The following is an 18,332-nucleotide window of genomic DNA, read 5'->3' on the forward strand; positions in this document are numbered from 1 at the left end:
TGTTTATCTGGTAAGCATGGAGGTACTAGCAGCATTTCTGTTTTTAAGAGCTATGCTCGCTTGTGTGCTTTTCAAAATTAAAGTCATACAGTGTATTGACCAACAAAGACGCATTAGGGCTCGGAGGGCAGCAATTGCGGAGCTTCTTTTGGCAGACAGAGCCCGGCCATACCACCGCCAGCGATTCTGGGTTTGACCCGGACAGACTGCGTATTTATGCTGATCAATGTAGACGTGTTTTTTTTTTTTAAAAACGGGGCTGTGTGCACCTAGTTATTTTTGCAAACGAAAGTTAGAAAATATGCGTTTATCAAAATACGTATGTGTAAACAGCACCTAAAAATGTGCACAAACTGTTGCAGTGAATTTTCTCTTTCTGCTCATCCAGCCTCCAGCAGAGGTCAGAGGTCAGATTCTTCCCATCATGCTGCAGATATTCTGCATCTTCACTCGAGGACGGGATGGACGCTCTAATTTGATCATTTCAGTGTTTTTATGCTACCGTGTGAGGTTACTGAAACGCACCCTTTTAATACCAGACGACATCTCCGCCCCCACATCACACACTCGCCCCACTCATCAAAGCTGCTCACCCTCATCTTCATGCCCAGGGGGGAGGCTCCTCTCACGGATGGTGTAGTTAGCGGAGAACCCCTCCTTGGCGATGGCGCTGTCAGTGGTGATGGTCATGGACAGGATGCCCGTGTAGGAGATGACTCGGCCCGGGGACTTCTGGCCGCAGTATCTGCCGATGTGAGGGCCCACTGAGGGAGGAGAAATGCAAAGAAAGGGATGTAGAAAACGAGGAAGGAGGCGAGGGAAAAGAGAAGGCATGAAGGGGGAGGGAGAGAAAAGGGAGAATGTCAGCTTCATCATCCATTAAAGAGCTGAGAGCTTTCATCACTCGCTCTGTCCCTCCCGCCCGGGGAGACGTTTCGTGACTCCGTGTTGGGGCACTCCAGCTCGTTTTATTCTATCCATGCAGAACTTAATTCACAAAATGTCAACTTTAGATTAAAAGCCCAAAAACTTTAATCTGCTGTGATGGAGCACCGTCAGAAGCTGATCTCCCGTCAGCTTCGATCTCTCACCTTCTGTGACTGATGCGACAGGAACAAAGGTGAGATAGCAGGACGCAGGAACAATCCTTTCTAACACATACTGTTTTGACATCGAGTGTCCGGACACGATATCTACGCCGTTTTATACTGAAGGATCACACGAGTGAAGAATGTTTCTTTTATGGTGCTAAATCTGGATGCTTTAGCTCACATCGACCTTGAGTCTGAGATGCTGAAATGAAACGTACAGACTAGAAATAACAGAATAAATTACATGCAAACACAATAATGGCGTCGTATTTATGGCTGAAAATGACGAGATTATCTCTCAGATTAGATAAATACCAAAAATTAAACGTTTTCATGCCTCAAGAAGCACCAGAACGGCTTATTTTTTTTACCTTTGTGGCTAAAGAAGCTAAACGTTCATTTGCTCCCAGCTGCTTTTGTGACACACTTGCAGCCAAATCACATCTTTTGAGACAGAGAAATCCCTGGAAATTTGAAAAATCTTTAATTGAGCGTGGCGTTGGTTCAGGCAGTCCATTAAGTCAAGATTAGCCCACATTTCAACACATTAGCTGATTGAACAGATGTTTCCCTTCTATGGATTTCATTTGTAACTCATTCAGAGTTTAAACTGGAAGCTGCTTTACGCGCCACCTCCCACTGCGTCTGAATTCATCAGCGTCACGTTCGTCAGTGGATACGCTCAGATGCACGCTTTATTCTGAATAAAACACTCCCGCATTAACGGCTTTTTCGATTTGTTGTCGTTGTCGACAAAAATCGATAATAGAAACAGTCGATAATGAATTCCATTGTCGACTATTGTCGCCAGACGTGTTTTTCCAACAGAGTGAGGCATCTCACTTAATTAACACATGCACTACAGCGTCTCTGTCGAGCGGTAACGTACACAGAAATGGCGGCATCCAACACATTAGCTTCGCGTACCAAAACTTCTAAAGTTTGGGAGCATTTTAGCCTGGATACGGCGAATAAAAAGATTACCAATTACTTATTATGTACCACGGCAGCACCTCGGTGATGCACGAACATTTAAAGAGAAAGCATGTCGGGCAGTTGAACGAAACAGAGGCTGTGTTCGAAACCGCATACTTCTCCTACTACTCATACTAACTGAGTTAGTATGTGAGTTTGAGTGTGCGAGAAGTTCCCGGATGCATACTAGATTCTCCTAAATGTTGGGTATGCATCATGAGGTTACTACTCATACTCAAACTACCCAAGATGCAACGTAACGTGATGTCGCCGATCGTCATTTCCTGTCAAAACGGCAGTTTCAAGCTAGCTACAACGAGGGTAGGTTCACTTCCTGTTTTCAAAACAAAAGCACCAATTGTATGGTAATGGCTTTCCCTATGATAAAAGGCAACGGGTATTTTATTTTGTGAAAATAACCGGAAGTGCGTTGCTCACTGCGGCTAGCTTTAGTAGCGCCTAATTCGTGGGAACAAAATGGTAAATAGCCGGTATTTTGTCAGGTTTTCAACACGTTGGGGATCTAAACGACTACTTTCTGACCTGAAAATGTTTCAAATGTTGCTAAAGTTTACAGAGTTTAGAGCTTAAGGGAAATCAGCTTCAGGCCGGCTGATTTCGGCTCGGGCAGGAGCGAAATGCATTGTGGGTAAACGCTCTGCATACTGTCTGATCGATGAGTATGCAGAATGTAGTATGTAGTATGCGGTTTCGAACACAGCCAGAGTCTGAAACGCCTCGGTAAGATTCAAGTAACATTCAAGCCAATACGTGTTTTGTTTTATGTACATTTTATAATGAACAGAGGTTTATTTATTTATGGATTTATGTCTATACTGACCGAGCACTGCGCCTAATTGGTTTTAGATTTTGGACATTTTTATTTACTTTTTGTATGAATCAGCAGCAAAGTTGAATAAAAGATGCATTTGTCACTGAAGTACCCATCTTTCCTGTGTTTATTATCATTTGCCACATAATTAAAGCAACTTAATGCTAAATTTAAGAAACAATTAATAATTATTCCGATTAGTCAACTAATCGTTTTAATAGCCGGTGCCTAGTCGACTATTAATATAGTCGTTGGTTGCAGTGTCGGCACGTTTTCACCTGAATGGCAACTTTACTTCCTGGCAGAGTTCCGCCTTCCTTCATCTTCTCAGCTACCAGATCTGCTCACGATAGCCAACCCTGGGCTCGTTTGCATAGATACGGTTCGCTTTTTCTGGCAGAACAAACTCCAGCAGAAGAGCCGGAGCTGAACTGCTGCTGCTAAAAATAAGACGCACCCCAGCGCTGCTCCACGTTCTGAAGGATGTGATGTGATGAAGGTGCTGCAGCGCTGGGGGACCCTAATGTGGGCACGGCTCATTAGTCACACTCTGTAATACATAAACTGGATCATGAGTGGAATATCCTACGTGCACATGGCCTTTAATGTCGCTCTATTATGTATATTCTGGGAACTCTCTGCAGCCGCTCTGAGCAAAGATAAACTTATGCTGCAGATCCTGACCAACCCAAACCAACCCAACCCAACCCAAACCAAACCATCCACCAAGACAAAGAAGTAAGTTTCCGTTTCATTACGCAGACTTTTAAAATGTAATTACTGGCACAAATCAAAGGGAAAATAAATATGTTTTAAGAAAAAAATCTAATTAAACCCAAACTTGATATAAATCTATTATTCATATATGATGGGGAACTTAATTTCCATTTAACTGAACCGTCTGCTTGACTGCGTTTGAATTTTGCATTTTTCTGTTGGTTTGCTGCTGCCCTGATTAATGGCGTGCTGATAATTAATTGCTTTTAATTAACTTAAAAGTGTACCAAACGGAATAAGCAATCTCTCTCCTATCAGAAAATAACAAATGCGTGCGGTTCTTTTTGTAAACAGAATTATAAATCGGAGGGCCTGAGTCTTGTGCATTGGATTCAGGAAACCTTTGTGGTCACCTGTAGGGGGGAAAAGAGACGTCTGAGGACTCAGAGTCCCCTCACGTCCACGCCTGGCTGCTTATTTCGTCTTGTTCTTATCCGAGCGAACCAACGCGAGGCTCGTTGGTGCCGTTTGCTGGAGATACTGCATCAGAACATCACCCTGTCCTATAAAACTCTGTCAGCTCTGGAGGCGAAACGGCTAAAAAACCCCAGAAACGTGGGGTTATCTCACTGGAATGCTGAGCCTCAGTAATCTGACGGATTATGTTTATCAGTTACAGTCTGAAGCAGGTAGCCGACGATCTGTGACGGATTACGGTTTTAACTAATTCGGCTTTATCGGAGGCCGTGTGAAAAAAAAAAAACAGTTTGCAACCGTAAAGCTTTCGGCTGATGCAACGAAACCCCCGAAATAGGAAAACTCTTGAAGGCGGCGCGGCTGGAAAGGAAAAGGTTACGTCAGCGAGGAAAAATAAAACACGTGTAGCAATTTAAACATCACAATTAGCCATGTTGTGGGAGTTTAAATATTTAATCCACACAACAAGATAAATACAGCGCTTGAGGCTTTAATCCTCTGTGACACTTTCTTGTAGCTTTTATATCACAACGAACCAATTAAAGTGCAACTTGCAGGTTTTATCATTTTCAAAATGTATGTATATATATATAGTAGGGCTGGGCAACGATCACATTTTTAATCTAATTAATCACATGATTTCCCTGATTAATCACGATTAATCGCATTTGTACGCAGAATCCAAAAATGAATCCAAAAGTAGCTTATAGCTTTTAGCATTTAGCTTTATTTTAAATGTGCTGCCATATGAATGAAAGTGCCATAACATTTGTTGTGCAAACACACTTTTAACATCAGCATCTTTCTGTAGTTTTTATGTAGAAGCCTCGCTCCACTGTCTGTTTCCTTGAATGACTTGCTGCTATCAGTTGTGTGTTTTGCCTTTAAGTGATATTTTAGACTGGAACTACTACGCTGAGAAGACAATTCAACTTGGCAGTGTTTACAGATGACTTTGGTTCTGTCGACTCCGCCGTCTGGAAGAACTTTAAAATGAAAATGGCCGAGTAAAAGTTCCGTACCCTTCTCCATGTTTGGTGGATCCGCCGATTACTTTCTTTTCCTGTTCTGCAGCAGACAGCAGCAGACTTTTACAAAATAAAAGCCTGTGAGCAACAGACTTTTACAATAATAAAATATATAATAAAACCTGCGTTAATGCGCGATAAAATATTTATCGGTGTTAAATAATAGGGGTGGGCGAAAAAAATCCGATTCATGTACATATCGCAATTTTTTTATGGGACGATTTTAAAAATCGATTTTTCTCCCCTGAATCGATTATATTACGTCATATCTGTGTCCAGAAAAACTTAATTAATTCATAACATTAAGCTAGCCCACATTTTTGCTGTGTGGACATTTCAATTCATTTTGTAACTAAACTTTAAAAGATGCCTCTTTTTGTCTCGGTTGAAATAAATGTCAGCTGCTGGACTGACTGACACAGACTGATGTGCATCGTTTATGGGAACGACATTCATTCTAGAAGTGTATGATTCAACTTGTTTGTTTTTTAAGGAGGAAGGAAATTGCAATTACTGATTATACCGAATCACACTACTTGTAGAATCGCAATTATCAAGAATCGTGACACAATCGAATCGTGACCAAAGCATATCATCCCACCCCTATTAAATAATTAACGAGTTAACTCGCCCAGCCCTAATATATAGATATGAATGCGTTATACAGATCATATCCCACCAGATCAGCTTCTAGTTTTAGTCCTGCTTAATACGATCACTTTTACTTCTGTCTTCCTCTTAAGTTTGACGGCAAACTTTACCCTACAGACGGCGTTGGTATTCGTTAGCCAGCATCGCTCCACTGTTACGGACGATGTTTCTGCTGATCATAGTTCCTTTCTGGTCTCATTTACACCTTTCAGGCTCCTCGTTAGACAGCTGTGGTCAATCACGCGCTTATCATTTATGAGTTTTCGATCCCGACAGCATCAAAATAGCCGTGTGGATCCATATTTCTCATCTTTAAGCGCGTCCCAGTTTGGCTGCTCTTTCTCATGCATTCACTGCTAAGGTGCATCTCTAAAAGATCTACAAAACTGACCCTGGATGGATGGATGGATGGATGGATGGATACATACTTTATTGATCCTGAAGGAAATTCAAGCATCCAAGACATAATAAAGCAACAAAAATGTTTATACAATTATAAACACTTTAAAACACTTTAAAAGCAGATTGAAGTGTTGTTGTTGGGAGTATTTTTTCTTAAAAACATGTAAGTTCTTCCTACATTAGAAGCAACTGAGCTTGTTAATAGAATAGAAAAATACTTTATTCATCCCCCAATGGGGAAAATTCAAATTAGACAAGTAGCTCAAAAATTAGTAATATTTACAATGATTGTATATTAACAACAACAACAATAATAATAATAATACCAATTATATTAAAAATACTACTACTACTAATAATAATAATAATAATAATACAAAATGACTAAATTAATTAATTAAAAAAATCGATTTATAATATAATAAAAATATTTGGTAATAGTTTAATAATATTTGGGTTTCTATCTAAATTGATCCAAATTTAATAAATTTAATAAAAATACAACAACTACTACTACTACTAATAATAATAATAATGACAAAATAAAATTAATGATAAATAAAATAAATGACTAAATAATCTGCAAGTTGTTAAAAAGTAATATTTTTATATGGATTCACTGTTTTCCTTCACGTAGGAGAGAAATGTCGATGAAACACGCCAAAAATCTATAAAATCGTTTTTTTGGTGTTTTTTTTTGGAAGAACAAAAATGAAAAGCAAATGTCCGCCTGATTAAATCCAACCAGAAAAGATTCTTCCTGTTTGAAACCTGTTTCCAGCTTTCAGAGTGGATTGGAGGCCCACAAAGGGAAGGTTTCATGGCTGCGTTATCGTTTGATGAGACGGGCAACACGCTGGTCTTAACCCCGCTGCAGAGCTGCTTTGTTATCTGCTCTGACACACATGTTCGCTCAGCAAACAGGGGGGAGCGTCAGGCTTAGACATCACCCCCCCCTCCACGTGCGTTCCTGTACGCAGACACACCTGAATGCACACCGACACACACGCTCACACAGATCATTTGGCACGTTACGCATGCTGGCACGGCTTAAAAGTGCGTGTCATCGTCTGTGTACCTGTGCCAGTCTTTGTGTCCCACATGTTCTCATGCCAGTCTCCTCCCTGGCAATAATCGGGGGGGGGGGGGAGGCTTTGGGCACAGAGATGAGAATTGTGGGCATCCTGAAACAAGGTATGCAGCTCTGACGATTATCTGCACGCTCTACGGCTAATTAGGCAACAATAGGAGCCGAGAAACGCCGTCCAAGCGCGAGGAGGAGTGTGAACAGAGGGTACAGCAGGCTGCGTCCCCGGCATTCATCTGCCGGTTTCCCCAACTGTGGTTGATTAAAGAACAATGAGCGAGCTGTGTGGGAGTCTCTCTTTCACCGTCGGTACATCCAGCCTCCGCACAGGAAGAGATGAGTCTCAAACCAAAGGCTGAGCCACTGATGACTGTCACCAGCTGGAAGCTTCCGTGGGTTCATCGTATGTTACGGACGTCACTCTGGACAGCAGGAGTGACATATCTACATTTTTTTTATCTTGATCCACTCCTTTTTTCTTTGTTTCTTCCAGAAAAAACAGGAAATATTTGCATCGATTTGTTGAAGCTTCCAGCGTTTCTAACAAGCTTTAAAGTGTTAAATATCTGCTCTGAGCTCCTTTCTCCTCCAGCACAGCCTGAACCCTCTCAGTCGAGCTTTCTGTCCTTTCTTTAAAGGAGAATTCCGGCTATTTTACAAACATATCCCATCTGTTGGAGACCCAGGGAAGTTGGCCAAAGGGAAAAACGCGAGAAATTTTCATGCCCGCTGCGCAAAGTTGTCCAATTGCGCTGATTTCCATGAAAGCGAGCTCTATCGGGCAAGCTTTTAACCTTTCCTGAGGCTCTTAACGTGTATCAAAACACTTTTGACCGAATTGGCCGTGGTGTCAGTAGCAATACAATTCAACCCAGGGGCTAACCATACCGTTAGCTAGCACAGACATTATACATTTTGAGATTTCAAAAACAGCGCACAGAAATACTGGTTTATATGAGGTTAACACCAATTTCTGTTAAAAAACACAAAAACTGCTGTATTTTCAATGTATACTGTGCAAAGTGAAATATTCTATGGGGGATTATTAGGTCTGGGATATGTCATTGATGAGCTACAACATCAGTTTTTACAGCTTTTTAGTTTTTCTGCAGAGACAGATTACAGAAACGGCTCCCATAGACATCCATAGTGCATTGTGTTTTAAATCAGGTATGAGGGTTAAGGACATCACTTTCAGATCCTGCTGTAGATAGTTCTTTAGGCCTGACACTTCTTCTTCTGTCCTCCACTTGTCCAGTTTCTCTCATATGTTTTAAGGACACACTGCACACCATGCTGAGATATGCCAAGTTTTCAGCTAACAGCTCTTTGGGAATCACCTTGTTGCTGCAGAAATCCTGTTTTCTGTCTGTCAGACTGTGTTATCTTTGCTGTTTTTCACAGAGGAAACTGAAGAAATGGTAATGAATGATAAGTCTGTGCATGGAACGGTAAAAGCAAGACCTTCAGAAATCCTGGAGTAGCTCCTCTCATCACTAAAAGATCACAAGAAAGTCTGGCTGCTTGGAATAAAAATATAAAGAAAAATGAGGAGTGGCTCAAGATCATGTGAAAAAGAGAAAAGTATTTTCCTAAAACAACATGTTAATCCCTTTGTTTGCCTTTTGTTTCAATCCAATATCAACATATGCTTCTCTAACCTGGACTCTCCCTCCTGCAGGGGAGGCATCCATCCCCCCCCCCCCGCCTTTCACCTTCACACGTCTGTCTGTTTCCTGTCAGCGTCCAACGGGGCGAAGCCGTCCTGAGCTCTTCTCTTCCCTCTTTTCCATGCTTCACCACTCTTTAACTTTCTTCATGTTGTATTTGTAGTTTGTTGTTGTAATCACAGTGAGACATTCAGGATGAGCATGGTTTTTGTGCTGGTTTTTGCCCTTTTTTAATTAAAAACCGATCCATTGTGCCTGCATCTCGCGCTGGCTAAAGGAGCTAGCGTGCACTGCGGGCAGGTGTGAGGTGGTTTAAGCGGGCTGCGTTGCCAGGTTTAACAGTGTGCCCCCTTTAGGAAACACCATTAAGCCTTAATTAATACTTATAAAAATACTTAATACTGTGCAGTATTCGCTGTGTGTTATTTGAAAAAATGTATTGTTATTGTTAGCATATTGTTTTAAGCTACTATGCGAGTGTGAGCCGCCAAAATGTGTAAGTTAAAGGAATTAATCACTTTTTGCTTCCATCAAAGTGTGGCTTTGTTTTGACCTGGCTTTGCTTGTTGTTTTTATCCTAAATTAGGCATTACCGCGTGCAAACGGCCCCGAGTTAATCTACAAGTTATCCATCTATAATACCAGCCTTTCACTGATGTTTTTCTCCTTGTTCCTAAAATCTGCAGCATCACTTTCTTGCTAAAACAACTCTCACCTGCAGGGAAGCCGTCCCAGATCTCCAGCCAGTCGTATCGGCACTGGGCGCCCGGCGGCGGCGTGGTGTCGGGCTCCATGATGAAGCTGTCGAACTCCACCACGATCTCCGACATCTTGGGGGCGAAGATCATGAAGGTGCAGTCCAGGTTGTTGGGGTACTTCTCCGGGAAGCCCGGCGTCTTGATGACCCCCGCGGGAGTCGTGAAGTTCCTGGAACATTCTGGACCTGCGCGGACAAACGATACTGGTGAGTTTCCACAGAGTGACAAAGGTGGGAACTCTGCGGGGGGTCAGAGGGCAGTAAGGGGTGAATATTACTGCTGTCACTCTGAACAGCACTTCAATTAAGTTTTGTAATCACTTCCAGGAAGAAATTAATTCCCCACAACGTCACTGCATCACCCAAAGTTTTATTTATTTATATTTAACCTTTATTTAACCAGGAAAAACTTCTTTTTGGAGAGCAAAAAAAACGTTAAACTAGAATTCAATACATTAAAAAACATCAAAATTAAAATTGCTCATGAGATGAAAAGTTTGTGCATCAGTCATAACATCTGCAGCCAGATGCGTCTGCCTCCAAGTCGCTCAACAACCTCTTAAAAGAGCCCAATGGGCCCTTGAGAAACTGACCTATATTGTTAGAAAGAGGGCTTCTGAATTTTATGATATTTCTGGAACTGTTGAGGGAGGGAGAGTGAGAGAATGAGAATTATTTACTTTGTTGTTGCTGTAACCTACATTTTGAATACTTTTTAAAAAATTATTATTATTATTTTTATTTATATGTGTTTATTTACTTATTTTTATTATTTTCATTATTTCACATTCATTGCACAGTAATTTGCTGACTAATTACTGCCGTTTATTGTATCTTTTTTAATCATTTGATTATTATTTTCTTTACTGCCATATGTTTTGGATGTTTAAATTGTTGGATGCTGTTATATTAACATGAAAAACCAATAAATATATGTTTAAAATAAAAAAAAAAAAGAGCCCAATGAAACCAGATTTTTACGTTTCAGGTCTTTTTTGTAGATTATTTCAAGTAAATGGAGCTTCAAAACCTGAACGCCTTTTTTTTTTTTTCCCCAGTTCAGTTGTGACTTTCAGAACAGTCGGTAAAAAAAAAAAGATCCTGAGAACGAAGGCTTTAGGCTTCAGCGCTCCTCTGACTGATGCGGGTCAGAAGGCAGGACGGGAGCAGACCCAGTATAGACTTATAAATCAAAAAAGAAGCCAGTGATTGAGTCTAGGAGCAGACAAAGAAGCCCATCCGACACGAGCAAACAGCAAACAATGATGTGTGAGAGATTTAAAATTGGTGTTGAAGCTCAGAGCTCCATGATACACGGTATCCAGGGACTGGAGGCTTTGAGAGGAGGCGTGCATATACAAGACATAACCGTAATCCGGCACACAAAACATCCTTTTAAAAAGGTTTTCTGCCTGTTTCTGTTCAGATTTCTGACTTTTTTCCTGTCTGAACAGCAGCAAAAACAAAGAATTTTGGAACACAAAACATCATCAGTTCCATGACCGGATATTCTTAGAAAACATGGAGGAAATTGGGGAAACTGGGTCTCTGAGAGAGAGAGAGAGAAAAGAAAATCCACTTTCTCTGCTGGAGACAAAACAACTTCTGACCTAAATCACGTTGAATGATCTCTGGGAGATTTTTCTACGATGTTCCCAAAACAAAATCTTTGTTTTATTGACATAAATAATTTCCTCCTGCGCCGGAGCCGTCTGTGTTTGTGCTGTGACTGGGAGGGGGGGGGGTGACTGGTATTTATTGACTGTCCCAGACACTGAGACTGATGGCCAACAAACAACATGAACACACACAGATGAACTCAGAAACAGGCTGATACAACCATAACAGCTCATTAGATGCATCCCAACACACAAATAAACACAAACAAACATTACAACACAAATTTATAATCTGTTTGCAATAGAAATTACCAATAATAATAATAATAATAATAATCTTTTTGCATGTTGTTAGAAGAAGTAAATGTATCAACTAGGGCTGGACGAGTTAACTCGTTATTATCCCGTTAACTCGTTAATTATTTAATGACGATAAATATTTTATCGCGCATTTTTATTATTTATTTTTAATTTCATCTTTTTATTTATTTATTTTTAAATAAAATTTATTTAATTTATTTAATTCATTTAATTTATTTAATTTAATTTATTTTATTTTGTAAAAGTCTGTAGCTCACAGGCTTTCATTTTGTAAAAGTCTGTTGCTGTCTGCTGTGGAACAGGAAAAGAAAGTAATCGGCGGATCCACCAAACATGGAGAAGGGTACGGAACTTTTACTCGGCCATTTTCATGTTAAAGTTCTTCCAGACGGCGGAGTCGACAGAACCAAAGTCATCTGTAAACTCTGCCAAGTTGAATTGTCTTCTCAGCGTAGTAGTTCCAGTCTAAAATATCACTTAAAGGCAAAACACACAACTGATAGCAGCAAGTCATTCAAGGAAACAGACAGTGGAGCGAGGCTTCTACATAAAAACTACAGAAAGATGCTGATGTTAAAAGTGTGTTTGCACAACAAATGTTATGGCACTTTCATTCATATGGCAGCACATTTAAAATAAAGCTAAATGCTAAAGGCTATACGCTACTTTTGAATTCATTTTTGGATTTTGCGTACAAATGCGATTAATCGTGATTAATCAGGGAAATCATGTGATTAATTAGATTAAAGATTTTAATCATTGCCCAGCCCTAGTATCGATACTTTACTGTAAATTAATTGCTTTGATCTATTGTGTCAAACACAAGTCACATAAACTGAAACATATGACTTTAATCACAGGATACGAACACAAATTCTTGCTTTGTCATTCGATAATTGAGACAAACGCTCCGATGTTAAGCACCTCTGAGAGGCAAACGTTTGTGCCCATTTGCTTTCAGCGTCTCCAATAACTGGTGATCAATCCCGAGTTTTAGGCTACACAAAAAAAAAAAAAAAAAAAAAAAAAAAAAAAAAAAAAAAACACTCAACAGAAACACAGAGAAGCCGGCCTTTTGGACACTTTTTTTTTTTGCCCCACAAAGTCGCATCCTCAATGTCGACGCTGCCCGTGAAAAAGCTGTGTCGACTCGCATCAGTCACCCCGGCTGGCAGCTCACACCTTGCTTGTCGTAAAGCGACATGAGCGATGCTACGAGACAGTGACTGATGGGTACAAAAGGGGGGCGACACCGAGCGAGGACGAGGGTCAAGCATCCCTCCGAGGCAGAAACTGTGTGTCGGGGGGGGTTTGCTCTCGTGTTGCCAGGCCAGATGTGACCTGCGTGTTATCTGAGCACGCCGGCAAACACAAACCCGCACAAATGGAAATGCAAAGAGACACACACATGCACACACACACACTCCAGTGGACCCCTTGCTGTTGACACAGGTGGCGTCATTAAAAGGGAGACATGATAAATGATGAGGCCGGCTCTGATTCAGCTCGGCTGGCACACTTTGGATTGTGAAATGTGCAGCTGGGGTTGAAAAATATGCGCCGCTGTACGTCTGTAAATGGTCAAAAATGAATGACGTTTCATGCTGAGGAAACAGAAAAATCGCCCACATTCCTTCAGCGAAGCTTTGCTCCTTACAAATGCTCAAAGTGTTACAGTTTGATCTGCTTTTGGTGTCGAATTCATAGCAAAAACGGATCATTTGTTGCTTAAACTATAAGAAGCGTAAACCCAAATGTGAAATCATGATAAGAATTCACTTAATATCAAAGGTCAGATTCTAAAAAAGAAATCATTTGGTCTTTATTAAGTGTAACATACAACAGATGAATAATTACACAGGTTCGTTATTCATGTCACGATAACTACGTCAAAATGCAGAAGTAGTGTGTGAAAAACTAAGTGAACCCCTTACTGCTTCCACAGGATTTAAGGCACCTGATTAACTGATCATCAGTCAGTGTGAGCAGCTCTATAAAAGTACAAGTTCTGTCAGTTTGCTGCTCTGCAGCATTCAGGTGTGTTAACACGATGCCAAGGAGGAAAGACATCAGCAACGATGTCAGAGAAGCAGCTGTTGCTGCCCATCAATCTGGGAAGGGTTATAAGGCCATTTCCAAACTATCTGGAGTCCATCGTTCTACAGAGAGAAAGATTATTCACAAGTGGAAAACATTCAGGACAGCTGTCAATCTTCCCAGGAGTGGACGTCCCAGCAAGGTCACCCCAAGGTCAGAAACCCAAGAGCTACATCTCAGACTCTGCAGGCCTCAGTGAGCATGTTAAAGGTTAAAGGTCATGACAGCACAGTTAGAAACAGACTGAACAGGTACGGCTTGTGTGGAAGGGCTGCAGGAGAAAGCCTCTTCTCTCTAAAAAGAACATGGCAGCACAGCTTAGGTTTGCAAAGCTGCATCTGAACAAACCACAAGACTTCTGGAACAATGTCCTTTGGACAGAGCAGACCAAAGTGGAGATGTTTGCTCATAATGCACAGCAGCACGTTTGGAGGAAACCAAACACAGCACATCAGCACAAAACACCTCACACCAGCTGTCAAGCACGGTGGTGGAGGGCTGATGATCTGGGCTGGTTCTGCAGCCACAGGACCTGGGCACCTCGCAGCCACTGAGTCCAAAAAAAATAAACAAAAAAACTCTTCATACTGTAGATTTGTAAATAGCGAAAGTTTTATTCACTATTTTTTATTTTATTTTATATTTATTTTATTCTATTTGCTTGTTTTTACTTTAATTGTTTTCATAACTTTTACTGTATGCTGCTGCAACAAAACAATTTCCCAAATTAGGATGAATAAAGTATCTATCTATCCATCTATCTATCTATCTATCTCTCTCTCTCTCTCTCTCCTCTGGATACCAAAGTGTTCCAGAGTCAGATGTGAGGCCGTCTGAAAACTCTGCTTCTGTATTTTAACTTTGTTTTGTTGACTAAATAATGAAAGAAAGTAATATATGTGTTGTTGCTCCTCTGAGGTATTACCCCGATTCTAAGAGCTGATCAGGATCTGATGACGTTTTATTTTGTCCATCAAACCTTTGAACTGAAGGAGGGTGTACTTACTTCTCACCATAACCAAAGCGAGTTGTTCAGACTTTCACAAAAATAAACAAAAAGCCATAAAAAGTGTGATGTAGGCCGCGTGCATGTTTTTGTCTTATGTTCCCACCAAAGTGAATTCCTTTCTAAACAACACGACGCCCACATCTGCCATCATCACTTTCATCTCCTCTTTTTTTTTTTTAAATTATCGACCCTTCAATCAGCTGCGGCTTCTGATGAAAAAGAAAAAAGAGAAGACACAGACATGTGCTTCTGGTTTAAAAACCTGCAATAGAAGGAGAGAGTCGGGACAAATATAGTTCCAGGACGACGAAGAGGTCTCAGTCGGCTATCATTTATAAATGAAATGTATTTCGCGGTCAGCGGCGGGCGGAGCGATGCGAGCGAGCAGAACAGAAAAACACCCGTTTACCCACCGCTGCCAAGTGCCATCTGCACAGACTAACAGAATGTGTCATCTGGACGAGGGTTGCTGCTCTTTGTGGTTGTTTTTGAGGCTTTTCTCGTAATGACAGACGGGGGAAGGAGAGGAATGGAGATGAGGGATGAAGCCACAAAACAGATACAAATGAATGAATACGGAAAGGTAAGCAGAGAAATATGTCGCATCAAGCAGGATTTAAAGGAAAATATATGTTTGGTTTCAACTGTGCACCTCGACTTCCTCTGGGTTGGCGTGGCAACATCGCACCTCCGTCGTATTTAATACAGAAACGCACTTATCTCAACGTTTTGGTTACCTCGGAAGAACAAAAATAACACAAACACCCACACCCCACATCCTGGTTTCATAGAAAACAAACTGAAATTAGAAACCTGGGTGCCTTTGTGTCAGATAAAGCTACCAGAAACTAACTTTTTAACACTCCAACGTAAAAAAAAAGGAGCGGACAAGCATCAAAGCAAAGATTCATTACATATCCATCCCAAACACGGATCATCTTTCACATTTGTTTCCATGTAAGTTCAAAGGTTTCCTCTTCTTTCTAAGCCTAAACATCAACCGCTTTTCAGCTTTTTTTGTTTGTTTGTTTACATATATCAACTAAAAAGGTAGAACAAAACAGGGGGCGGACACTGCAAGTGATTCTTTTATTAGCAGATATCACAGTAAATCTACACCTGAAAATCTTATCAGTTGCATTTTAAGCATTAATTTGGATTCATTTCCAGGCAGAAATCTAAATAATTGGATAAAGACGCGTTTGATTTTGTTGCCATATTGGAGTTAAGCCCCCAATAACAACAACAACACGGCAGCTCTGAGCTAACAGTGCAACAGTACGCGTTCATTCATTCATTGGTCTTAAAGTATTGGTGAAATAAAGACAGATAATGCCTTATTTAGAGGCTGTATTGTCTCTGTTCTCTCCCGTTATATGGATATACGCCGATCTCCAGTGATCTAAATATCTTCCGAAGGACACCGACTTTCACCAAACTGTTATCGGTGAGTAGATGAACGGATTTTATGCCAGAAATAAGGTCCAGGTTTAAAGAAACTAACTTCCTCTTTAACCTCGACTTTAACATTAACATATTTATGCTTCTCTGGCATCACAGTCAGTGGTGCAACACCAACATTCATCTCCTCCTTTCTCCCAATGGCCTTTTTAGGCCATTTATTGGTCGTGTAATATCACATTTGTGTCATTTAATATCAAACTTGCATGTTGCAGTTTGCAAAGGAAAATGTGTGCATGCAGTTTTGGGTTTTTGGAAGCCTTAAAAATGTGGTAATTTTACAAATCTTGAGCAAATGGGACAGAATCATGTGATTCAAAAAGACAGATGTTGGCATAATAATGGCTTTTTAAGCACAGGAAGTGTTGTAACCTTATCATTTTGAAGCTTTTACTGTGAAATCGCTGTGTTTTTATGCTGCGGATTAATGTATTTATTAAACATTGTGGTGTGGGATTGCGTTGCTTTGGCAAAAATGGGTGTAAAAATGAATAAAATAAAGATAAAACACAAGACGAGAAAGCATAGCACCACAGAGACAAAGCTGGAGGTCTCAGCCTGTTTGTCAGCAGCACCGTTTAGCAGCGTGTTACAGTTTGCTGCTCTGGATTTTAAATGTGACGAGAGAGACGGCAGCAACAAGGCAGGGGGATTACCTGAGCGAGTACAAGTGCTGTTTTTAAACTTGTATGGAGGTGGGAGGACCCATATTGAGGCCAGCACACACACAACACACAACACACACACACACACGGCAGCTTCTGTCCTAGTTTCAGAGCCGCTCTTCTATGCCAGAGCATCCATCTCATCTGCAGGTCACCGCTGTTGCCTCCAAGGACAAACAGCCCATTAGCTAAATGAGCCTGAGGTCCCACACACCTGTGTGCTGCACACACACCCCATTAACTACACACTGCATCACAAAGAAAGGGAGCTGCATTGAAAAATAAAAGATATAAGGTAGAAAAATACACAAATTCGCAGCCTTTTAATCAGCAGGTGGAGCAGCTGTGGACTCCAACCTGACATCTGCGCCTCATTCCTGCCCGCAGATTCAAACCAGCACGCCTGACAACACAAGGGGATCAAAGTCGCTCCGTTAAGTCGGAGAGGTGCGTTTATCTGAGAAAGCCAGAGCGCTCAGGGACAGATTTGGGTTTTTGTGTTGAAACATTTCGGCTTTCATCAGGTCTCGCCGACTCTCTACGAGGCGCGCTTTGGTGGAGGTCGTAGATCTGTTGGAAACACGTTCGGCTTAATCAGCCGAGGAAGAAGAACATGACATAAAAGCCAAGGTTCAAACTAAATGCTTAGAAAAGGAAATATTTTACATTCCATAGTTACATTACATGGATTCTTGAACTTTATGACAAACTCTTTCCAAAACGGCTTTATCCTGTCTGTCAGTAACTCTTTTAATGCAATACTTTCTTATATATATATATATATATATATATATATATAGTCTGAGCTTTAACATTTGCCACCAGTACGTTAAAGGTGTGGTTAAATCATCCGTTTTTCTCTCGAAGATCAAAACTTGGGATCAGTAATCCATGCTTTTATAACCTCCAGATTGGATTATTGTAACTCTCCTTTAACAGGAATTAGCCAGGTCACCCTGTCACGCCTTCAATTAGTGCAAAATTTTTAACAAGTGCAAACAAACGAGAGATTTTAGCCTCCTTGCACTGGCTTCCTTTTTATTTCAGAATCCATTTTAAGTCCCTTATTTGTCCAACCTGCTGCACTCCGTCTGGTTTCCTCAGGTCAGCTGACCAGATGCTGCTCGTGATTCCCAAATCAAAAGGAAAATGAGACGTGATCGAGCTTTTTCAGTGAGACTGACATTAATTTAACTGTTTGTTTGGTTTTTATTGCACAATGTTCTGCCTGTTTTTAGGTGATTTTAATTTCTCTCTGTTTTTATGGTTTTTATCTGTGGGCTCTTCTGATGTGCAGCAGGTTCTTTAAAGGGCTATATAAATAAATATGGTACGGTATTACATGAGTCTTTCTCAGAAAATAATGATATAAAGTTGAATTTCTTTCTCCAAGTTAATGGCAAAGTGACACTAACTTTAAAACATATGAATCCCATTAGCGTGCCTTATTAGAGATAAAAGCTTTGAGGAAGT

The 18,332-nt window shown here is 40.7% G+C and overlaps 1 protein-coding gene across 1 annotated transcript in view; it reads right to left on the reverse strand.

Moving 5' to 3' along the window:
* Positions 1-18,332, reverse strand: part of LOC142398639 (neuropilin-1a-like) — a 118,852-nt gene that overhangs the window by 62,150 nt on the left and 38,370 nt on the right. The window contains exons 4-5 of the mRNA XM_075482717.1: positions 9,646-9,873; positions 594-764 (exon numbers count right to left, since the gene is read on the reverse strand). Of these exons, the coding sequence (XP_075338832.1) occupies positions 594-764; positions 9,646-9,873 (399 nt within the window). The remainder of the gene's footprint in view (positions 1-593; positions 765-9,645; positions 9,874-18,332) is intronic.

Source organism: Odontesthes bonariensis, chromosome 14 (genome assembly GCF_027942865.1).
Source record: "Odontesthes bonariensis isolate fOdoBon6 chromosome 14, fOdoBon6.hap1, whole genome shotgun sequence".
NCBI lineage: Eukaryota > Metazoa > Chordata > Actinopteri > Atheriniformes > Atherinopsidae > Odontesthes > Odontesthes bonariensis.